General features: G+C 42.2%; 1 protein-coding gene across 5 annotated transcripts in view; it reads right to left on the bottom strand.

The window, feature by feature from the left end:
- Positions 1–911: 911 nt before the first annotated feature.
- Positions 912–25,450, bottom strand: part of LOC138949725 (uncharacterized) — a 36,470-nt gene continuing 11,931 nt past the window's right edge. For 3 of the 5 annotated variants that reach the window (XM_070321523.1, XM_070321525.1, XM_070321524.1), the window contains exons 2-7: positions 18,662–18,755; positions 15,366–15,535; positions 10,468–10,618; positions 7,252–7,365; positions 6,173–6,321; positions 912–4,846 (exon numbers count right to left, since the gene is read on the bottom strand). In XM_070321523.1, the coding sequence (XP_070177624.1) occupies positions 4,446–4,846; positions 6,173–6,321; positions 7,252–7,365; positions 10,468–10,618; positions 15,366–15,535; positions 18,662–18,755 (1,079 nt within the window). In that variant the 3' untranslated portion in view covers positions 912–4,445. Of the gene's footprint in view, positions 4,847–6,172; positions 6,322–7,251; positions 7,366–10,467; positions 10,619–15,365; positions 15,536–18,661; positions 18,756–20,230; positions 21,112–21,803; positions 21,997–25,450 lie in introns of those variants that run through there. The other 2 variants (XM_070321526.1, XM_070321522.1) reach the window with 2 other exon arrangements.

The raw sequence follows: 25,450 nt of genomic DNA, 5'->3' as shown, positions 1-25,450 counted from the left end.
GATATCCCCAGACGTTTTTTCATTTTTTCGATAAATGTCTTTTATGACGTCATATCCGGCATTTTGTAAAAGTTGAGGCGGCACTGTCACACCCTCATTTTTAAATACAATTAATTGAAATTTTGGCCAAGCAATCTTCGACGAAGGCCGGACTTTGGTATGGCATTTCAGCTCGGAGGCTTAAAAATAAATAAAAGACATGGTCATTAAAAATCTGAAAATTGTAATTAAAGTTATTTTTTTATAAAACGATCCAAAATTACGTTTATCGTATTCTTCATCATTTTCTGATTCCAAAAACATATAAATATGTTATATTCGGATTAAAAACAAGCTGTGAAAATTAAAAATATAAAAATTATGATTAACATTAAATTTCCGAAATCGATTTAAAAACAATTTCATCTTATTCCTTGTCCGTTCCTGATTCCAAAAACATGTAGATATGATATTTTTGAATTAAAAACACATTCAGAGAGTTAAAAAGAATAGAGATATAAAAAAACGTGCTATATCCTCCTCAGCGCAACCGCTACCGCGCTTTTCTGGATTGTTAATTTCACTGCCTTTGCCACGAACGGTGGACAGACGATGCTATGAGTGTACGGTCTTGCGGAAAAAATGCAATGCGTTCAGTTTCATTTTGTGAGTTCGACAGCTTGAGTAAATATTGTTATTTCGACTTACGCGACTTGTTCTTTATTTTTCTCTGTTAATTCACCAGTGGCTATGTTACATGTGTTACAGAATTGCACCAGTGTAAGGGTTAACACACACTTGCACACAGAACAATACGTGCACAGAGAAACACACACACACCACATCACACACGAACATGCAGACACACATACCCAGAAAGATTAACACACACATACACACGCACTTGTCCAATCATTTTACACTCTCCAGTGTGCAGTTTGTATAACATGTGTTTTATACAGTTAAAAGCATCAAACAAACATAAAGCATACATGGATACATTAAGGCATACTTTCTGAATGTCAATAGAAACAAATCCTGACAGGCAAAATCCCTGAAACTTCCTTTGCATATATGTATCTTCAATCATTCCAGAAAATACCAGCAATTTAGTTAATCCTTGTTTGCTGTATCTCTTTAAAAATTAGTTTGTGTTGGATTTTTTTTTAAAACAGACATATCTTTAATCACAGGAATAATGAGTAACACAGCATAACGAGGCATAACATAACATGATTTAATATAACAAAACATTTTTATTCATCCAAAATAAAGGAAATTATAGAGGTGAGTCAGAATCGTTGACCAGCACAGCTTTATCACAAAAACTGGTGGCATGCACACCACTACAATGGACCCCCCCCCCTTCCATGACCCCCAAATCTAAGACTCCCTCCTTTTTAAGACCCTGTTTTCTCAGACTTTCTGTAAAATTACCCCCATTTTAAGATTTTTGGAGGTCTACAAAGGGGGGGGGGGGGGGGGGTTCCACTGTAATAAAATGATGGTTGTACTGCTGGTTTTTCAATATAGAGCACGTTTCAACTCTTTCTGTACAAATGCACAGTCTTGCCCTGAGACCCTACTTTTAAGACTCTCTCCCCCCTCCCCCCCCCCACATTTGTGTGTGTCAGTGTGTGTTTCTCCTTTTACATGCAGCCGGAACAGATTGTGCGCAGCTGTGCGTGTCCGCAAACACACAGAGACTAGGATACACTCACGATCACTCATGCGCACACTCACACTAAGATACACTCACGATCACTCATGCGCACACTCACACTAAGATACACTCACGATCACTCATGCGCACACTCACACTAAGATACACTCACGATCACTCATGCGCACTCACACTAAGATACACTCACGATCACTCATGCGCACACTCACATTAAGATACACTCACGATCACTCATGCGCACACTCACACTAAGATAAACTCACTCACGCACACACACACGCAAACACATACCCACACACACATGCACCACCCCCCCCCACCACACAGACCAGAAATCTTGGTCCTGCTGACACAGCAGTGAGGGGCAGGCAGGTTTCATGGTATTAGGCCATTTTGATAGTCTCAGATTTGCTTAGTCTTTTAAATCCATATCTGTGAGAATCTGCTGTATTTGTTGTATTAACATGCAAACTAGTTGTTGTTTAAATACTTTTTTGAAAATAAAAGTTGAAATTTTTTATAATGTGTTTATTTATGTGCGTGTGAATGGTGGCGATCGTCAAAATACGGACGGATGAATTTACTTTTGCCACAGCATCACTAAACAAAGAACTAAATTCCAACACACACATGCACAAGTATCAATGCTGTGGTGGTTGAGAGTGCCAGAACACATTGAAATGATTGTTTTTCAACAACAATCGATATCCATAACACAAATTCTAACTTATACTAGCTCCGCAAAAAAAATGTATGGGGATTCGGATCTGTCCGTCCGCATAGCGATATCAAGAGCATCGAAACTAATTGTGATTTCACAGGACAAAAACACAAGTTTACCTAATTTTGTATACTGTAAATACAAGTTTGTGCACCCTTGAAGTGAGTTATAATGTTGCCGAGGTCAATTTGCCCTTGATCGAGGCACGGTGACCCGAGTTTCAAAGTTGCGATCCTGTCCGTCTAAACAATGTAACGATCGCCACATTTTTCTTTTCATTCAAAAACTAACCGTTTGGGGAGGAAGTGACCTCACGTTGTTTTACGTTGACGCTCGCGCTCGACAGAAAAAGACCGCAACAGTTTTTCAGTTAAAAAAATCGCAAAGTAATTACATTTTCTGAGGTTTTCTAGTGTCCGTCTAGTAACAATCGCCACTCTAGCGATCGCCACTGAGTGTTAAAGTCACATTTAACTCCATTTTCGACTGTTTTAAGAAACTATTTTGACGCTCAATCGTCACGTTTCAGTGTCGAAACACGTACTGTGCATTTGCAATCAGCCGGTGTGTCCAAACTGAAATGCGAGTGATGACTCGATTTGTGGCGATCGCTCACGTGGTTGACGGACAGAAATACCTTCTTAGGGGGTAGGGGAACAGTTACTCCTCCATACAATAATGGTGTTTACAAATGATTGCAAACTTGTCTCTTTATAAACTGTTCAGACATGTCTTCTCTTCAATAATTTTCAGTTTTGCTCGGTTTGTTAATCAGGAGCACCCTGCAGTAAATGTTTCATCTGTGACAATGCTCGAAATGTTGACGTAATTCCAATGCCCATATCCTTCTCTTGTTACCTCATCTAGCCAAAACCATTGAAGATAGAAAGACATTTATTGAACAAACTAGATGCACAACACCAGTCTTAACACGTTTTGGTCTTACATGTATATGAAAATATTGATGGCCATGGAATGGTTTGAAAAAAAAGACGGTTTTTTCCTTCAAAACGGTCTAGGTCTGCCGGAAGTCGTATTTTTTCAAACCATTCATTTGAGAATCAATATTTTGATGTACATACAAGAACAAAACTTGTTAAGAATGATGTGGGGCATATTTTTTGTTCAATAAATGTCTTTCTATCTTCAACGGTTTTGGCTATATGAGCTATATGCATGCATAGGATGACCGTATTGCTTTTTTTGCGTTTTCAGGGTATGCCGCTTTGCGCCTGGTTTTTAGATATAAATAAGGACCAGGACTATAAAAAAATTTACTGTTTTTAGTTGTAACAAACTCACTTTGTTGGAAAAACATGTCCTTTGAATTGTGTGCCAACATTTATTTTGTAGAATTTGAGTGTGTAAATAGTAAATTGCTGAACACAATACTGTGAAACCTGCCGGCAAGCTCTACGGCCCTGAGGGGACCCTTCGATGGACAGCAACATTTGTCAGGAGGACTGGAATGCCTGTCTGTGCAAACGCTAATGAAGAAGAAGAACTAAACATTGCAGCAGACTGGGGCAAGGGAGACTATTCATAGTCTGCAGCCTCTTGCTTCACTCGCACGTCAAGGTAGGTTCTGAACACTTTCGGTGCTGGCGACGTATCGTCCGTCTGCAATGAGCTGGCTGTGTTTTCTGAGCCGGGCTCTTCCTTCACTCCCACGTCAAGGTAGGTGCTGGACACTTGCGGTGCTGGCGACGTATCTTCCGTCTGCAATGAGCTGGCTGTGTTTTCTGAGCCAGGCTCTTCCTTCACTCGCACGTCAAGGTAGGTGCTGGACACTTGCGGTGCTGGCGACGTATCTTCCGTCTGCAATGAGCTGGCTGTGTTTTCTGAGCAGGGCTCTTGCTTCACTCGCACGTCAAGGTAGGTGCTGGACACTAGCGGTGCTGGCGACGTATCTTCCGTCTGCAATGAGCTGGCTGTGTTTTCTGAGCCGGGCTCTTCCTTCACTCGCACGTCAAGGTAGGTGCTGGACACTTGCGGTGCTGGCGACGTATCTTCCGTCTGCAATGAGCTGGCTGTGTTTTCTGAGCCGGGCTCTTGCTTCACTCACACGTCAAGGTAGGTGCTGGACACTTGCGGTGCTGGCGACGTATCTTCCGTCTGCAATGAGCTGGCTGTGTTTTCTGAGCCGGGCTCTTCCTTCACTCGCACGTCAAGGTAGGTGCTGGACACTTGCGGTGCTGGCGACGTATCTTCCGTCTGCAATGAGCTGGCTGTGTTTTTTGAGCAGGGCTCTTCCTTCACTCGCACGTCAAGGTAGGTGCTGGACACTTGCGGTGCTGGCGACGTATCTTCCATCTGCAATGAGCTGGCTGTGTTTTTTGAGCAGGGCTCTTGCTTCACTCGCACGTCAAGGTAGGTGCTGGACACTTGCGGTGCTGGCGACGTATCTTCCATCTGCAATGAGCTGGCTGTGTTTTCTGAGCCAGGCGCTTCCTTCACAGGTCCTGCAGATGAATAAATACACGCATAAACGAATTTTTAAAAAGGTGCTTCGATTGAATGTGAACGTGAGGCCGTGCACCCACCCACACACACACACGCGTACTCACACAGCCCACTTTACATTGCTAATTAATTCAATAGCCCTATAAAAACTGCTTTGGGAGCTTAACTCTTACCAGTTCGCTCCCTTGCCCATCGTAAGCAAGCTTACGATGCCCCCCCCTGTAGTTTTCCACTGACCAATTATCTAATTATATATATTTTTTATTTTTTATTTTTTAACATTGGATGGGTCGGACAGTGGATAAACTCATATTTAAGACACACTTTATGACTGAAACAAGCTGGGTTTTTGGTATAAGTTAGTTATAGAAATGCATTATTAGGCACAAAAAAAAAAAAAGTCTGTTAACGGTAACATAGGCCAAAAAAATAGGGTCGGTAGGTCGGGACTTTTTTTTAATTTTTTTTTTCCCAAAACATATTTTTAAGTTATTTTGCAAAAAAACAATTTTTTTTTTCAAATTTTTTTTTTCAAATTTTTTTTTTTTTTTTTTTACCAAATGCCAAACAAAAGTCTAGGGTGGCGCGAAAAAATAGGGTCAGTCAGGATACCGTAAACAGAATATTTTTTTTGGGGGGGGCCTTAGGCATGAAACGTCCAACTTTGAAATTTGGGTGGGGGTGTGACAATAACTTTTTTGTTTATCAGCAAAACTCTATAAAACTTTGCTATGTTATGTAAAATGAATGCCCAAACAGACTAGTTAGCAGCATATCTAAAATAAACTGAACACAAAAAAAATTTCTTCTTTGTGTTTGTCACGTGTTCCAAAAAATGGGCGTACAAATTTCAACAAAAATCATGTTGTCACCCCCATAAAAAATTTTAGCTTTAAAGATAGCACAATTCTCTTTGCAAATATGAAAAGCTTATTCATTTTGCTTTCATTTGATATATAACTTTCTATATTTCATTTAGAATATGACCCCAGATAGCCACTCGGCAAGTAGGCACCAACAGCACTGTAAAATATGCCCTAAAACCCCCGAACTGGTAAGAGTTAAAGGTTCACATGGGCATACCAGAAAACAACATCAGCCAGACGCCATCACAAACAGCAACTCTGCATCTCACGGGTTTGCTGTGTTCCGTTGTACCAAAAACGTCGAGCTACTATGAATACCTCACGCTTTGGCAGGGAGACAACTCCGTCAATGCAGAGCAACTGCCTGTGAGAAGGGGGACTACTGTGTGTCCTTGTCACTGATAATTTTCAAATACTTTTTGAATCGCAGAACTAAAAACAGTGATGCTACAAACTCACTGTTGAGTTGATGGTGTGTGCTGTGCTGGCCAAGTAACAATGGGTCTTGTGCCACGTCGGTCTCAACTTTCACCTCGGCCAATGCTGTCATGTCGTGCTGCTCTGCCGTTCCGTTGCACTCTGCAGCCTCTGTCGCCATGTCTTCTATACTGTGAAAATATTGAAGTACACTTGTCACCGTGTGCCCGAAGCACTACAATAACCTTTGGAGACAGGGTTGAGAATTTTAGAGCTAAATTATAATAGCCCTACAAAAACTGCTATGAGTATGCAAAGGTTCCCAAGAGCATACAAGGAGACACCAGCAGCCAGACCCAGACCTGATTACCACTAAAATTTCCTGGTGTACAAATGAGGCTAAAAATGTGTACAATCAGAATTTTAAGGTGTACAATTCATTCTCGCGGTACACACTGTGCTTTATTCCCCCCTCAAACCCCATTATTTAAAGACTGTAAATACATGTAAGAAAGAATTTGTGCTGAAAGTAAATTAAAACATTTTTGTTGAGAAAAAAAAACCCATACACTATTAGATATTTGAAAATGTGACACAAAACGAATGATAGAAAAACATAATTTTTATTTTTGACCTCTGAGGAAAATTTGCATCAGCTGCTGTCAGCAGTATTGAGTCAGCCCTTCATTTCTGTCACTGCACTGGTCAGTATTTTCTGGTCTCATACAGTCCTCTTTACACATTGCTTTCTAGGCTCACACAGTCCTCTTCAGACTTATATATTTTTTTTATTTTTTATTTTTTATTTTTTTAAATTTTTTTTTATAATTTTTTTTTTGCGTATGATTTTAATGTCTGGCGTATAATCGTACAGCGGTCTTCAATTTCGTAAGATTGTACGCAAATTTCGTACAGTAACCAGGTCTGCAGACCCCATCACAAACAGAACTCTACAATTGACAGTTGTCTAGTCGGCGATGTAGAAGAAACTCCGAGCTGTAGGCTAAGTAAGATATGAATTAAACTATCAATCTTAAAAAACAAAAACAAACACCCCATTCTATCACTCAGAAAATGCACTTTTTTTCAGTGTGCATTGTGTGAAGTGTATCTATGCTCACCTTGACCTTGGAGATGACCTCGCCGCAACTTTGTACAATGCTACTGGTCTTGCCAAGGGGTTTGAAACAGCCTCACCATCATCAGAATGAGCAGGAGAGCGTTGAGCGTAATACCTGGAGAAAAGGAAAACAAACGCTCGACAACTTTGCGGAAGAATCAGTCTTCTGGGGACTTCTTCTTCTTCTTCTTCTGCGTTCGTGGGCTGAAACTCCCACGTACACTCGTGTTTTTTGCACGAGTGGAATTTTACGTGTATGACCGTTTATACCCCGCCATTAAGGCAGCCATACGCCGCTTTCGGAGGAAGCATGCTGGATATTTTCGTGTTTCTATAACCCACCGAACTCTGACATGGATTACAGGATCTTTTCCGTGCGCACTTGGTCTTGTGCTTGCGTGTACACACGAAGGGGGATAAGCCACTAGCAGGTCTGCACATAAGTTGACCTGGGAGATCGGAAAAATCTCCACACTTAACCCACCAGGCGGCCGCGACCGGGATTCGAACCCTCGACCTTCCGATTAAGAGGCCGACGTCTTACCACCACGCCACAGCGCCCGTCGGGTCTTCTGGGGACAGAAAGGACAACAAGTCGTCGGGATCATAATGTGCCAGGCAGATGCAGTAGTCCCCCTTGTTACAGGCAGCTGCTCTGCATCGACAGAGCTGTCCCCGATGAAAACATTGTTGTCTCACCAGAGATACAAAATCAATTAAGGAAAGAACAAGACCTCTCTTTTTGTCCCTCTCTTTCGAAGTAAAATCTCTGACGACAGAAGCCAAACAAACACCAAAAAGACGCAATGACGTGATTATTGGCGTCACGTGTTAAATTTTGTCCCTTCTTCTGTATGTCTCCAAAAGAAAGTGACGAAAGGAATGTTGAGAACGAAGTTTGTCTCAGTGACTTCAACATATCAGCAGTAGAAAATTACTGGCTGTGTATGTGTGGCAGGTTTGATTAAGACCGGGGGCTGCCCGGGGAGAGCCCCTGGAGCAATTTTTTGATTAGTGCTTTTGTGAACAAGAAACAATTAACAAGTGGCTCTATCCCATCCCCCCCCCCCCCCCCCCCCCTTTCCCCGTCGCGATATAACCTTGAACGGTTGAAAACGACGTTAAACACCAAATAAAGAAAAGAAATGCTCGGGGAGAATGTGCAGAATGTTTCTCTGTCTCTTTGATGTTATTAGTGGCCTCGCGTTGTTTTGTATGTATGTGAGAATATTTTCCGTTTCCCTCTCTTATCCCCGATGCAATCAGTGTCTTTCTTTCAAATGATATAGCCCACACCGTGGTTGAACATTTCACAGAATCTTTATTTCATTACAAGCGCTCCGGTTATTCTCACGCAATTATCACGCCCCTTCTGGTTACTGTCTCTCTTCCTTTCTATCGCTCTCTTTCATCGTACGTCTTCGTCAGTCCTAGTCATCACTGTCCGCTACCTATCATTTCCCCTGATTACTCCTGGACACCGGTTAAACAGGTCGTCCGAATCTTTACTGGTAACTAACCCCACATTCTTAGACACCGATTAAACAGGTCGTCCGAATCTTTACTGGTAACTAACCCCACATTCTTAGACACCGATTAAACAGGTCGTCCGAATCTTTACTGGTAACTAACCCCACATTCTTAGACACCGGTTAAACAGGTCGTCCGAATCTTTACTGGTAACTAACCCCACATTCTTAGACACCGGTTAAACAGGTCGTCCGAATCTTTACTGGTAACTAACCCCACATTCTTAGACACCGGTTAAACAGGTTGTCCGAATCTTTACTGGTAACTAACCCCACATTCTTAGACACCGATTAAACAGGTCGTCCGAATCTTTACTGGTAACTAACCCCACATTCTTAGACACCGGTTAAACAGGTCGTCCGAATCTTTACTGGTAACTAACCCCACATTCTTAGACACCGATTAAACAGGTTGTCCGAATCTTTACTGGTAACTAACCCCACATTCTTAGACACCGATTAAACAGGTCGTCCGAATCTTTACTGGTAACTAACCCCACATTCTTAGACACCGATTAAACAGGTTGTCCGAATCTTTACTGGTAACTAACCCCACATTCTTAGACACCGATTAAACAGGTCGTCCGAATCTTTACTGGTAACTAACCCCACATTCTTAGACACCGATTAAACAGGTCGTCCGAATCTTTACTGGTAACTAACCCCACATTCTTAGACACCGATTAAACAGGTTGTCCGAAATACTAATGAATCAAAAGAAAAGTAGCTTACGCTGAGAAAATTTAGGGCTAGCTACACTCCCGGTTGACAAGGAATGATTTATAATGGCATTCCCGATTAACAAGGAATCCCCGAGCACGCGAATTTCGAAACGTTATATAGACCCCAAAATCTTCGGACTGTTTCGCATACTCATGTGCTACAGTGAACTCTGACACAACCTTCCGGCAAATAATCCGATTCTTTCTTGAATTACATAACCCTATTTTCCGCTAACCGTCGTTAAACAACCAAGTCCGTAAGTGACTACTGACATAAAGAAACTTGTTATTTTATCAAACAACTCCCGCACATCGATATTACCAAATTATAGACTGGTCGTCTGCAATCAAGTCACGTCTGCTCAAAGCGTCGGTTCTACGCCGTCATACTGACTAGTATTGTGGTTTGTAAACTACGTCACATCAAAATCGTGTCAAGCTATGAAAGTGCACGCGTACCAATGATCGGTAGTGAAGTCACTCCAGCACACGCATGCACTCAAAACATTGTTACGTGGTCTGTAAGGCCATTCCTTCACACATGTATCAGTATCGAATATCATTAGACGGGCGCAGTGGCCTAGTGGTTAAGACATCGGCCTCCTAATCGGAAGGTCGTGAGTTCAAATCCCGGCCGCGGCCGCCTGGTGGGTTAAGGGTGGAGATTTTTCTGATCTCACAGATCAACTTATGTGCAGACCTGCTAGTGCCTTATCCCCCTTCGTGTGTACACGCAGGCACAAGACTAAGACTAAGTGCGCACGAAAAAGATCCTGTAATCCATGTCAGAGTTCGGTGGGTTTAAACTACCAAGCATGCTTCCCCCAAAAGTGGCGTATGGCTGTCTCAATGGCGGGGTAAAAGCAATCATACACGTAAAAACCCACTCAAGCGAAAACATGAGTGAACGTGGGAGTTTCAGCCCATGAACAAAGAAGAAGAAGAATATCATTAATTAGTACTTACAGATCTAGGAGAATGCCAGCAAGAGCTTCGTTGGATATAACACCAAGTTCTTCTGCCAGCTGACACCATCTTGCAATCTCTCTACCGACGTTGATCACACCTTCATCGCTTTGGTCCTGACGGATCACCTTCTTTCCTCCTCTTTGGATTCCTTGTGGCAACAAAATGTATATAGTACAGTGGTGTATATAGTACAGTGGTGTATATAGTACAGTGGTGTATATAGATTATAGTACAGTGGTGTATATAGTAGTGGTGTATATAGTACAGTGGTGTATATAGTATAGTACAGTGAGGGATATAGTACAGTGGTGTATATAGTACAGTGGTGTATATAGTACAGTGGTGTATATAGTAGTGGTGTATATAGTACAGTGGTGTATATAGTACAGTGGTGTATATAGTACAGTGGTGTATATGGTACAGTGGTGTATATGGTACAGTGGTGTATATGGTACAGTGGTGTATATAGTACAGTGGTGTATATAGTACAGTGGTGTATATAGTACAGTGGTGTATATGGTACAGTGGTGTATATGGTACAGTGGTGTATATGGTACAGTGGTGTATATGGTACAGTGGTGTATATAGTATAGTACAGTGAGGGATATAGTACAGTGGTGTATATAGTACAGTGGTGTATATAGTACAGTGGTGTATATAGATTATAGTACAGTGGTGTATATAGTAGTGGTGTATATAGTACAGTGGTGTATATAGTACAGTGGTGTATATAGTACAGTGGTGTATATAGATTATAGTACAGTGGTGTATATAGTAGTGGTGTATATAGTACAGTGGTGTATATAGTACAGTGGAACCCCCCTTTTTAACCTCAAAACAGAATGAGGCAGAGCGATGTTAAGATATCAAATAACCAAAGGGAAGTAATCGCTCTTAATGCATACGACATGTGTAATAGAGTAAGCGAGAGTTGTACGGAACCTTTTCTCCTGGCACCTGAGAGAATAACAAGCATTGAACTGTTTAAAACCAGTCTTGATCTAAGGACTAAGTCCGGTCGAGAATAAAAGCTGGTTCTTGTTTTTGACTGTGTACGTAGGTGTTAGTTGGAGTGCCTTGGAGAATGATGAGCATATGAGCTTGCGGCGATCATCCTTTTTTGAGGATGAAAGTCGCTTGTTCATTTCAATGCTTGTTATTCTCTCAGGTGCCAGGAGAAAAGGTTCCGTACAACTCTCGCTTACTCTATTACACATGTCGTATGCATTAAGAGCGATTACTTCCCTTTGGTTATTTGATATCTCAAAACATCTGACAAAATCAGGCCTTAAAAAGGAGGGAAACTTTAACTAGGGGTAAATTTACACAGGTTATGCATAGAAAGTCTAAAAAAACAGGGTCTTAGAAGGGAGGAAGTCTTAAATTGGGGAGTCTTAAAAGGAGGGGTTCCACTGTAACAGACCTAAAAGGGATGGGCATACAGCCTAGGCCTCGCGGCTTTTCAAAACAATTGTTTTCTCTTTTGTAAAGGACGGTCTAGCAAGCTAATCTTTTGGCTCACGTAAGTGTAGCCTATGCGATCGTAACTTTGTCTGTCTGTGCGTGCGTATGTGCGTGCGTGTGTATGTCTGTGGTAGAAACTTTAACATTTCGTCATTTGAAGACGTCACATTATGACGTAAGAGGGTTAGACGTCACACGAAGGAATTACTGAAAGTCTCGGTCATTGTTATTTTGAGCGGGCCGAGACTAGTTGGCAGTCGTGTCCCTGTAAGTAGGCTACATGCAGACAGACAGATCTAGATCTAGTGTCTCGCTTTCTTGCACAGTGTCACCTATGCTTACTGTGTGTGTGTGTGTGTGTGTATGTGTGTATGTGTGACGGAGTGATTGAGTTTGTGTTACTGTTTGTCGATTTCTTACGTGAGCCTTGAAGGCTTCGCCTCTTGTTCATTCTGTTTGTCAAAAATTTATGAAAATTTGTACAACTTTGTTTATTCACATCTAGGATATTTTTAAATGTGTTTGCTTTGTTGGCAAATTAACGTGCAGGTTAATTTGCCAACAAAACAAACACATTTAAACATATCCCGGACGTGAATAAACAAAGTTGTAAAAATGTTCATACATTTTTGACGAACAGAATGAAAACAAGAAGGGCAAAGCCCATACGACTCACATGCTTTACACATTTTTCCTACCAAAATACATGTGACCTTGACCCAAGGTCAAGGTCATCCAAGGTCATGCAACACAAAGCTGTTAATTCAAGGCATAGGAAGTACCATGGTGCTTATTGGCTCTTTCTACCATGAGATATGGTCACTTTTAGTGGTTCACTACCTTATTTTGGTCACATTTCATAAGGGTCAAAGTGACCTTGACCTTGATCATATGTGACCAAATGTGTCTCATGATGAAAGCATAACATGTGCCCCACATAATTTTTAAGTTTGAAACAGTTATCTTCCATAGTTCAGGGTCAAGGTCACTTCAAAATATGTATACAATCCAACTTTGAAGAGCTCCTGTGACCTTGACCTTGAAGCAAGGTAAACCAAACTGATATCAAAAGATGGGGCTTACTTTGCCCTATATATCATATATAGGTGAGGTATTGAATCTCAAAAACTTCAGAGAAAATGGGAAAAATGTGAAAAATAGCTGTTTTTTAGGCAACATTTATGGCCCCTGCGACCTTGACCTTGAAGCAAGGTCAAGATGCTATGTATGTTTTTTGGGGCCTTGTCATCATACACCATCTTGCCAAATTTGGTACTGATAGACTGAATAGTGTCCAAGAAATATCCAACGTTAAAGTTTTCCGGACGGACGTCCGGACGTCCGGACGGACGGACGGACGGACGACTCGGGTGAGTACATAGACTCACTTTTGCTTCGCATGTGAGTCAAAAATTAGCTAGAATCAAGGGGGCTCTAATGATTCGCAACTCTGTTGCTCAAGTAGAATTTACGTTTATCGAATTTCTCACAACCGTCACGTCTGACACTTTAGACATTAACCTGGCTCAAGATCAACTATACCGGTAGCTCAGTTGGTAGAGCACTGGACTTGTGATCCGCGGGTCCCGGGTGGCTCAGTTGGTAGAGCACTGGACTTGTGATCCTAGGGTCCCGGGTGGCTCAGTTGGTAGAGCACTGGACTTGTGATCCTAGGGTCCCGGGTAGCTCAGTTGGTAGAGCACTGGACTTGTGATCCTAGGGTCCCGGGTGGCTCAGTTGGTAGAGCACTGGACTTGTGATCCTAGGGTACCGGGTAGCTCAGTAGGTAGAGCACTGGACTTGTGATCCTAGGGTCCCGGGTGGCTCAGTTGGTAGAGCACTGGACTGGTGATCCTAGGGTACCGGGTAGCTCAGTAGGTAGAGCACTGGACTTGTGATCCTAGGGTCCCGGGTGGCTCAGTTGGTAGAGCACTGGACTTGTGATCCTAGGGTCCCGGGTAGCTCAGTTGGTAGAGCACTGGACTTGTGATCCTAGGGTCCCGGGTAGCTCAGTTGGTAGAGCACTGGACTTGTGATCCTAGGGTCCCGGGTAGCTCAGTTGGTAGAGCACTGGACTTGTGATCCTAGGGTCCCGGGTGGCTCAGTTGGTAGAGCACTGGACTTGTGATCCGCGGGTCACGGGTTTGAATACGGACAGACTCAGAGACAGTATCCATGTTCCACCCCCATGTCACCACTGTGGCATGTAAAATACCTTGGTCATTCTGCCCTATTTGCAGGTGGCTGATTACACCTAAAAACGCACACACGCGCGACTCTGTTGCTGCTAGCTTTCCACTGGGAGGTAGTGACCCGAATGTCCCAGCGATGGGACAATAAAGTAATGAAAATGAAATTTTACAGTGGAACCCCTATGTTAAGACCTTCAAGAATCTGAGAAAATCAGGTCTTAACAAGTCGCGTAAGGCGAAATTACAACATTTAGTCAAGCTGTCGAACTAACAGAATGAAACTGAACTCACTGCATTTTTACAGCAAGAGCGTATACTCGTAGCATCGTCAGTCCACCGCTCGATGCAATGGCAGTGAAATTGACAAGAAGAGCGGGGTAGTAGTTGCGCTGAGAAGGATAGCACGCTTTTCTTTATCTCTATTCTTTTTAACTTTCTGAGCGTGTTTTTAATCCAAACATATCACATCTATATGTTTTTGGAATCAGGAACCCACAAGGAATAAGATGAAATTGTTTTTAAATCGATTTTGGAAATTTTATTTTAATAATAATTTTTGTATTTTTAATTTTCAGAGCTTGTTTTTAATCCAAATATAACATATTTATATGTTTTTGGAATCAGAAAATGATGAAGAATAAGATAAACGTAAATTTGGATCGTGTTATAAACAAATTTTTTTTTTTTACAATTTTCCGATTTTTAATGACCAAAGTCATTAATTAATTTTTAAGCCACCAAGCTGAAATGCAATACCAAAGTCCGGCCTTCATCGAAGATTGCTGGGCCAAAATTTCAATCAATTTGATTGAAAAATGAGGGTGTGACAGTGCCGCCTCAACTTTTACAAAAAGCCAGATATGACGTCATCAAAGATATTTATCGAAAAAAAGAAAAAAACGTCCGGGGATATCATTCCCAGGAACTCTCACGTCAAATTTCATAAAGATCGGTCCAGTAGTTTGGTCTGAATCGCTCTACTCACACACACACACACACAGACAGACAGACACACATACACATACACCACGACCCTCGTCTCGATTCCCCCCTCTACGTTAAAACATTTAGTCAAAACTTGACTAAATGTAAAAAGGAGGGAGTCTTAAAGTGGAGGTAAATTTACAGAGGTTATGAACAGAACATCTGAAAAAGCAGGGTCTTAAAAGGGAGGGAGTCTTAAATTGGGGGGTCTTAAAAGGGGGGTTCCACTGTATCAAACAATAGAGTCTATTGTACCTGTGGAAATGACCCTCCTCTTTTCAGTTTTGCTTCGTGTTGATGCAGGAGACATTTGTATTGAAGAAGATTGTGATGCGGCGGCCGGCTCCTCGGGATGGGTCTCTTCATCACTTGAACATGCTGCACCCTGTACGTCTGCTCTTCTCCCGCCAACAGCAGGTTTCTTCCTGAAATGATGATAAAATCGTTTATTTAACGTCACTCTGTAAAAACATTGGCGACATTTGTCTTAGGTTAAAACACACACAGGCACGCACACACACAGACTTTCCCTTTATGTACAGTACGCCACCACCCAACCCTGTCCCCTGCACTCTCGCTCATCTAACTTACGGTGAAAATGAGAGATACTTGGATAAGAATGTTCTTAAAATGGTCTGGTACAATGGGGTGGATAGTCTAAAAAGCAAAGGTTTTAGATGCAGCATGGTTGCTTCATATTCATCAGGCATGGGAATTCCAAAATAGAAAAAAATCTGAAAATATGCCATGGTCCAGGGGCCACCTAGGCCCCGGCGGGGTACAGGGGCAGAGCCACGTTGGGGGGACCGCCCCCCCGGAATTTTTGCATTGCAGACCAATATTTTGATAGTTCTTGTGTAAGCAAACAATGGATAGAGAGACAATAGTATACAAATAATTAATTTACCTTTTTATTTTTGCCGCGGACAATTTTTTATATTTTTGCTGAAACATAATTTCCTTTTCGCAGAAATGCGCGATTTCGCGGACAATTCCCATGCCTGATTCATGCACCAAGTGGATGCTTGTGCAAGTGTCTGAAATAATTACAGTGCTACCTGTTAATGTAACCGAGTGCACGAAGCACAACAATCACCCTTGGAGGCAAAGCCAGTCTAACAGGATTGAGAATTTCAGAACTAAGGCCCCAAAAAAAAATTAGTCTGTTTACGGTAACCCGACCGACCCTATTTTTAGGGGCCGATCCTATAACTTTTTATTACATTTGTCCAAAAAAAAATAAAAAAAAACGAGTGGAAAAAACGCAATGAAAGCGAAAGCGCCCGAGTCGCACACTTATTTCCCTGTCAAGTAGGTTTAATTTGTACACATTAGAAAAAAAAGTAAAAAAAAAAAAAAAGTGATTGCCTACCTACCGACCCTATTTTTTTGGCCTATGTTACCGTAAACAGACCTTTTTTTTTTGGCCTAACTAAATAGCCCTATGGCCTATAGATAAAAACTGCCATAGGTGCTCACAGGTTCCAAAGAGCATACAAAGGTGACAACAGAAGCCAGACCCCATCACAAACAGCTATTCCACATCCCACTGGTGACAACAGAAGCCAGACCCCATCACAAACAGCTATTCCACATCCCACTGGTGTGCTGTCTTCCAACATACACAACAGCAGCCAGACCCCTTCACAAACAGCTACTCCACATCTCACTGGTGTGCTTTCTTCCAGCATACAAGGTGATAACAGCAGCCAGACCCCTTCACAAACAGCTACTCCACATCTCACTGGTGTGCTTTCTTCCAGCATACAAGGTGATAACAGCAGCCAGACCCCTTCACAAACACCTACTCCACATCTCACTGGTGTGCTTTCTTCCAGCATACAAAGGTGACAACAGAAGCCAGACCCCATCACAAACAGCTATTCCACATCCCACTGGTGTGCTGTCTTCCGGCATACAAAGGTGACAACAGAAGCCAGACCCCATCACAAACAGCTATTCCACATCCCACTGGTGTGCTGTCTTCCAGCATACAAAGATGACAACAGAAGCCAGACCCCATCACAAACAGCTATTCCACATCCCACTGGTGTGCTGTCTTCCAACATACAAAGGTGACAACAGAAGCCAGACCCCATCACAAACAGCTATTCCACATCCCACTGGTGTGCTGTCTTCCAACATACAAAAAACGTTGAGGCTATAAATAGCTCACGCTTTGGCAAGGAGACAACTCCATCAATGCAGAGAACTGCCTGTGACAAAGGGGGACAACTGCGTCACCTTGTCACATTAACACCAAGGAACATTAAAGAAGAAGAGGTAGGTACTGTGAACCCCTTCTCTTAAAACAACACCCCCCCCCCCCCCGCCCCCCTGCAAATTTACAATCCCCTGTTTTATCATCCTACTTTCTATCATTTTATCATGCCAAATGACAAAGCAGGTTTTCACAGGGCTGTTTACTCAGCCTAAACTCACTCCTATTTACTCCAGACTTGACCTCTCAGTGATTCTATTCGCTAGATTTGATTGTCCTTGGGGAATTCCCTACATTTTGTTGTCCCTGCATACGTTTATTTGTACTTCTCCAGCACTCAGACTTTCGCTGCAAGATTGAAATTTGTATTGTGTACATGGGGGTGTTTCAGGATACATGGAAGAGTCTGCACAAAGCCCTCCCCCAGTCTCTGGGTCTGACCCGCGCTGATACAGAGGATCCCCCCTTTTAAGACCTCCAGAAAAATGCAATAATCAGGTCTTAAAAAGAAGGGAGTCTTAAAATGGAGGGAGTCTTAAAAAGAAGGGAGTCTTAAAATGGAGGGAGTCTTAAAATGGAGGGAGTCTTAAAATGGAGGGAGTCTTAAAATGGAGGTAAATTTGTCTGAGAAAACAGAGTCTTAAAAGGGGGGTTCCACTATGACAACATACTGGTTTAAAGTCCAGCGCGCTACCGACTGAGCTACATTCCCACCCCAGTGCTTGGTGCACCTGCTATCACTGTCCTTAGCGGGCGGGGATGTAGCTCAGTCGGTAGCGCGCTGTATTTGTATCCAGTTGGCCGCTGTCAGCGTGAGTTCGTCCCCACGTTCGGCGAGAGATTTATTTCTCAGAGTCAACTTTGTGTGCAGACTCTCCTCGGTGTCCGAACACCCCTGTGTGTTCACGCAAGCACAAGACCAAGTGCGCACGAAAATGATCCTGTAATCCATGTCAGAGTTCGGTGGGTTATAGAAACACGAAAATACCCAGCATGCTTCCTCCGAAAGCGGCGTATGGCTGCCTAAATGGCGGGGTAAAAACGGTCATACACGTAAAAGCCGTGGGAGTTTCAGTCCATGAACGAACAAACAAACAAACTGTCCTTAGCATGACATGAATACCAGCCAACCAACTCGTTTTAAGGCCAGCGCGCTACCGACTGAGCTACGTCCCCGCCCCAGTGCTTGGTGCACCTGCTATCACTGTCCATGACGAGCAAATCAGCCAACATTCTGGTTTTAAGGCCAGCGCGCTACCGACTGAGCTACGTCCCCGCCCCAGTGCTTGGTGCATCTGCTATCACTGTCATTAACAAACGACACAAATACCTGCTAGAATCCGACTGCCAAAGAATGTCATGACCCATGTGTAGTGTGGGGATCCAGTCAGGGTGGTGTTGGTTCCACTGGGCCGCTGCCGCACCTGCCGAAACAAACACAAGGCAACTTCTTCAGTCCTGCATTAATACGTATTGCAAAAAATAAAAAATAAACAAAATAATTGCAGACAACTGACAAGTACCTGTGCCTAGATTTTTTGTAAGAGGGCCGGTAGCTCAGTTGGTGGAGCACTGGACTTGTGTAACGGGTTCGAATCCGGACATGGGTCAACATTATGTGCAGGCTCAGAGACAGTATCCATGTCCCACCCCGTGTCACTAACGTGGCATGTAAAAGACCTCGGTCTCTGCCATCAGTGCAGGTGGCCGATTTCAGCACACACTGGGTAGCATGACTCTTGTTGCTACTAGCTTTCCAGTTGGAGGAAGCGACCAGAATTTCCAAGCGATGGGACAATAAAGTAATAACAAGTCGCGTAAGGCGAAAATACAATATTTAGTCAAGTAGCTGCCATTTTTCAGCAAGACCGTATACTCGTAGCATCGTCAGTCCACCGCTCATGGCAAAGGCAGTGAAATTGACAAGAAGAGCGGGGTAGTAGTTGCGCTAAGAAGGATAGCACGCTTTTCTGTACCTCTCTTTGTTTTAACTTTCTGAGCGTGTTTTTAATCCAAACATATCATATCTATATGTTTTTGGAATCAGGAACCGACAAGGAATAAGATGAAAGTGTTTTTAAATTGATTTGGACAATTTAATTTTGATAATAATTTTTATATATTTAATTTTCAGAGCTTGTTTTTAATCCGAATATAACATATTTATATGTTTTTGGAATCAGCAAATGATGGAGAATAAAATAAACGTAAATTTGGATCGTTTTATAAATTTTTATTTTTTTTTACAATTTTCCGATTTTTAAATTTAATGACCAAAGTCATTAATTAATTTTTAAGCCACCAAGCTGAAATGCAATACCGAACCCCGGGCTTCGTCGAAGATTACTTGACCAAAATTTCAACCAATTTGGTTGAAAAATGAGGGCGTGACAGTGCCGCCTCAACTTTCACGAAAAGCCGGATATGACGTCATCAAAGACATTTATCAAAAAAATGAAAAAAACGTTCGGGGATTTCATACCCAGGAACTCTCATGTCAAATTTCATAAAGATCGGTCCAGTAGTTTAGTCTGAATCGCTCTACACACACACACAGACACACAGACACACGCACATACACCACGACCCTCGTTTCGATTCCCCCTCGATGTTAAAATATTTAGTCAAAACTTGACTAAATATAAAAAACTCTCTCTCTTTCTCTCTCTAGCTCTAGCCGAGATTGTTGTAATTAAATGGGTTTTTTTTAAACGCAGCAATGTGTGGATTTTCCTAAGTAACCATGTTCTTGCCACATAAAATTTCATTCATTTTGAGTAATTTTACAAAACATCTTTATCAATAATAAATGTGGTCAAATTCCTGGTCAGGATTATAGTATTCCCAGAAACCAACTTCATAAAACTGTCAAAGCATAAAAAACAACTTGCACTCTCACCCACGATCGACTTGTACACAATCCCTTTGCGTTTCTTAAAACGATCAAGCCAACCAGTCGATGCAACAAAGTTGTCAATGCCAAGTTCTGTGGCGAACTGTTGTGCTTGCATAAGGAGGATTGGTCCCGAAATCGGGGCATTCATTGCTCGTGTCTGTTTGAACCATGCTAGCACTGCGTCGTCCAGTTGAGTGTGTTTTTCAGTTGGTCCGGATCTCATGCGTTTGCGCGCAGGTAAAAAGTTTGAATCTTCAATCTTTTCCCTTTGTTTGATTATGGTTGACAAAGTGGACTTTGGTATCGCATATTTTTCCGCGATCTCACATTTCTTCAACACATTTTCATCTACGTCAGCGAGAATTAGTCTCTTTTTTTCCAGGGAACAAGATTCGCGTTTTCTCTTCAACATCTTGAACGTGGAGTGAAGTCAATCAGCTCTGATCAGAAAACCGTATCAACTGAGCGTAAATCACATTCAAAGCAATCACATGATCACTCTGCTATCAAATCAAAAAACGCCCGATGTGTACTGCTATTTTTAGAGCACAGTCATAGCTTAGCAGCTGATTGGAATAGTGAAAACACAGCGGCGGTGGCTGTTCCGTGCACCTCCCGCTGTTTCAGACCTGTTAACCCCCCCAAATGAAAATCAGGAATGCAACTGGTACTTTTCCGTAATTTGAGTAATCTTTTTTTATCAACCATAAACCAGCTCGAAAACGATTAAACGACACGTTAATTCGCGCGCTACCATGCAAAACAAGTACAAAATTGATAACCATGTTTAACAGTATTGTACTACACACACAGAAGCTCGATCACACACACCACAAACACACAACACAAGACACCTGATATATATGCAAGTTAACAAAGACAAGTTTAAAAAAACCTACAGTATTCAGGGGCGGAGCAAGAGAGCTAGAGGGGTCCAGGGGTCTGTCTGAAGAATTTTAGCTATTTCATTAACAATTTGTGGATTATCCTTGATTTTAAACATGATAAACTGGTATCAGTAGCCACTCATTATTTCTTTTAAAGTTAGTATTAAATAATGGCAATTTATCTTCATTGATATCTGCTCCTGACAACAAAAAAAATTTCACAGACAGACGAAAAATGTTGGTTTTTTTTCCACATACTGAATTTTTGTGGGTTTTTTTTGCTTTTTTGACAGCAAAGGGGAGGGGGGGGGGGGTCCGGAACCCCTGTAACATACCCCCCCCCCCCCCCCACCCTACTCCGCCCTTGGACTATTTACAGTCAAGATGCATATATGTGAAGAAAACCACCTTACATTCTGTCACATGACACATCAGACATCCTGCATTAAAACCAGTCATAATAATAACTCTCTCCAGAAGCTACCTTTAATTTTAGAGGACCGATTCGTTTATTTCATTTAAACATTTTGTTGTAAGTTTTTCGATTCAAAGAACTGTGATCTTTGCTATATTGGAGAAATATTAATGGAGATCAGTTTTAGACTCAGAAAGACTTGAATTTCGGCAACAGCGCAAGTCACTGATGAGCGCGACCATAGACATACATCAATGTCTCTGGCGCGACTGACCGTAGTGAGAGATCGGTTCGCAGGTCTGGGAGATTCTGTGGAAGTAGAGACCTAGGTCAAATAAACTCGATGCGAAGCAGGCTCATGTTTTGCCAAACATAATTTCGTGTTTTTGTTTGTTTCCATGTTCATTTGTGTACTGCATTTTGTTAAACTTAAAACTAATGCTGCGTCCTCGGGACACGTGCCGCGACGTGACTCGTATTCTGACTGACCAAAATGAATGTGGTTCGCTCTTCTTAAACTTCACCAGACACTTGACTTAATAGTTTTGCCGATATTTCTGTACAACTTTCGCTTTTTTGGTTGGCATTTCGTCCCCACAGAGATCGGCCCTATATTACCCAACGTCGATCTCTAAACTGCGGAATCCGACAAATTAATACCTTTCTGTGCACATGCGCAGAAAAGGCTGTTTCGGTCAGCCTTGAAATCACAGTCCTGGTGACTACCACAATTTCGACTTGGAATTTTCACGCACGAAAAAGGTTCTCTGGACCGATTTCCGGAATTTTCGGTAGATTTCCGCAATACCGGAATTTAGACCCCAAATCCGTAATAATTCCGGACAATCCGGGAGGGTAAACAGGTCTGCTGTTTGTTCAGAGCACAGGCGGAAGGTATCGTCCACTGGACTACTACTATCACAGAAAGACTACAAGGTACGTCACTCACCTTCGAGTCTTCTGTGTTCTTGGAGTCGCTTCCAGGGGAAAAATATTGTTCAAGACGGTTTGCCTCTTCCTACAGTCTGTGTAAGGTCAAATAAATACAGTTGAATGATTGTTTGAACTATATGCACCTTTAGTTTTCAGCTTCCGTTCGCTGCAGGTTGTTGGCTCACGTTTTGGCTCACGTAAGTGTAGCCTATGCGATGCTAACTTTTGTCTGTCTGTGCGTGCGTGCGTGTGTGATAGAAACTTTAACATTTCCGAGTCTATGGATAAAGCTCGCATAAGAAGATTACGTCTCGGTCAAAAGTGTTTGACGTGTGTGATAGAAACTTTAACATTTGAAGACGTCACATTATGACGTAAGAGGGTTAGACGTCACGCGAAGGAATTACTGAAAGTCTCGGTCATTGTTATTGTGAGCGGGCCGAGACTAGTTGGCAGATCTAGTGTCTCGCTTTCTTGCACAGTTTCACCTATGCTTACTGTGTGTGTGTGTGTGTGTGTGTGTGTGTGTGTGTGTGTATGTGTGACGGAGTGATTGAGTTTGTGTTAGTTTGTCGATTTCTTACGTGAGCCTTGAAGGCTTCGCCTCTGGTTTTTAACCATCATTTGGACGAATCTTCGTTTGCGAGCCGCTAATATTCACTTGGCGTCTAATTATGCATCCGCACCGAATATGCATACCAGCGCTCATTGGTTAATAACAGGATATTCGATGATTATTTTCCCGTGGGTAGCTTCCCTTTGCTGCACAATATTTACATATGTTTTAGACCAATGAGCGCTGGTATGCATATTCGGTGCGGATGCATAATTAGACGCCAAGTGAATATTAGCGGCTCGTTTTGCGCTTGACACATTTAAAACAAGAAATTCCTTCGAGGTAGGAAAAACACCCCCGTTGGTCAAAGGGAAATAACCATTCTCACTGCCACCAACTGAGAAGGTTATTTCCCTTTGACCATTAATATGTCACTCTATAAGTCCTTGTAGAATCTTAATCCACCAATAACTCCCTAACCGTGTGTTTGACTGGTCCCAATTTTTGTAAGGACCGTCTCAGGAATGTATAGAACCTGTTCACCAAGTTTGGTGACGATCGGTCCGTTCATTCTTGAGATCTATATGCGAACACAAACACACAAACACATCGACCGAAACCTATACACACCCCTATACCGGGGGTGTAATTAAAACACAGTTATACAAGCATTTACATCTACATTCATAGTTAACAACGCTTAATTAAAAGCCTTCCCCTTCACATTGAGAATGTATGTGAACTTTTTGCAGATGATACAACCAAATTCTAGTAACACCAATTTAAGTCGTTTATCAGAAACACTGCAAGAAAGTTTAAACCAGTTGAGTGAATGGACTGAGCTAAATCCAATGTCTGTTTTGTTTTGTTTTGTTTTGCTTAACGCCCAGCCGACCATGAAGGGCCATATCAGGGCGGTGCTGCTTTGACATATAACGTGCGCCACACACAGGACAGAAGTCGCAGCACAGGCTTCATGTCTCACCCAGTCACATTATTCTGACACCGGACCAACCAGTCCCAGCACTTACCCCATAATGCCAGACGCCAGGCGGAGCAGCCACTAGATTGCCAATTTTTTAAAGTCTTAGGTATGACCCGGCCTCGAACCCACGGCCTCCCGATCACTGGGCGGACGCCTTACCACTACTTGACTAGGCCAACCGTGCCGGTAAATCACATGTCCCTTAACCCCCCCCCCCCCCCAAAAAAAAAGCATGATAATAACAACTAGGCAAAAACGCCAGAACATAACCTCAATATTTCACGATCTAACGGTTAATGATCAACTTGTTGAAAAAGTCGACCATCATAAAGTTTTGGGAGTGACCATTGATAACAACCTGTCTTGGTCACACCACATCGAACAACTGTCTAAACAAGTGTCCAAGAAGGTTTATCTATTATCTAGAATCAAGCACTTTCTGAATTTGGAAGCCAGGAAATTATTCTTTAATGCTCATATTCAGTCTGTTATTGACTACGCGTCTACCTTGTGGGACTCAGCAAGTAAAAATTCATTCAAACCACTAATTAGATTACATAAACGAGCGCTTAAAGTAGTCTTATTAAAGAAAACAACCCTATCTGAGTTAGACTACATGAACTTAGGCATTCTTCCTCTGAAGGCAAGGCTAAGTTATAATAAAGGTACCCTCATGCATAAAATTATTCATGGATGTGTACCTCAAACCATATTTTCCAAATTCACGTTAAAAACTTCACGCCAATTGATGAGACTGAACATGCCTCTGCCTAGGATTGACCTATTCAAATCTAGTTTAGTCTATTCAGGTAGCAGTCTCTGGAACACTCTTCCGACAATCCTACGGCAAACTAGCAGCACAAACGTTTTTAAGACCAGATATACGTCTTATCTCATGAAGTCTAAATAAACATCTGTTGTCGCTAGAATGGTTGTTAAAACCAACAACAGGTGCTTTTTAACAATGTACAGTCGAACTCGCTTAAGACGAATCGGATCGGAAAAAAAGTTCGTCTTAACCAAAATTCGTATTAAGAAAATTGATTGATTTTTTTTTTAATTTTTTTTTTTAAAGTCTTGTAATCTACATTTTATGGTGTTTCAATTTGTTTCTTTCGCAACTTTCATGCTGCTTCACGTTTGGACAATAAAGTGACATATTCAGTTACATGTTCATGTGTGTCTCATGTTGAGTGATGATTGTTGAGTTTGAGTGAGAGTGAGCACACAGATGTTTCATCCAGTTGTTACGTTTTTGGTCACACACACACACACACACTGACACTGTCCACATTCGCGGTGTTCCTATCATTTGTCCGGAATCACTTACCTTGGCGACGGGTAGCAAACCTTGGCCAATTTTTTTTTCTTTTTTGGTTGCGACATGATGTTCAAATCCAAATCGAAAGCACTGACTGACTGATAAACTATCGCGAACCGGCATCTA

This window comes from Littorina saxatilis, linkage group LG16 (assembly GCF_037325665.1).
Source record: "Littorina saxatilis isolate snail1 linkage group LG16, US_GU_Lsax_2.0, whole genome shotgun sequence".
NCBI lineage: Eukaryota > Metazoa > Mollusca > Gastropoda > Littorinimorpha > Littorinidae > Littorina > Littorina saxatilis.
The sequence above is the reverse complement of the archived record's forward strand: the minus strand, read 5'-3'. Positions and strand labels throughout refer to the sequence as shown.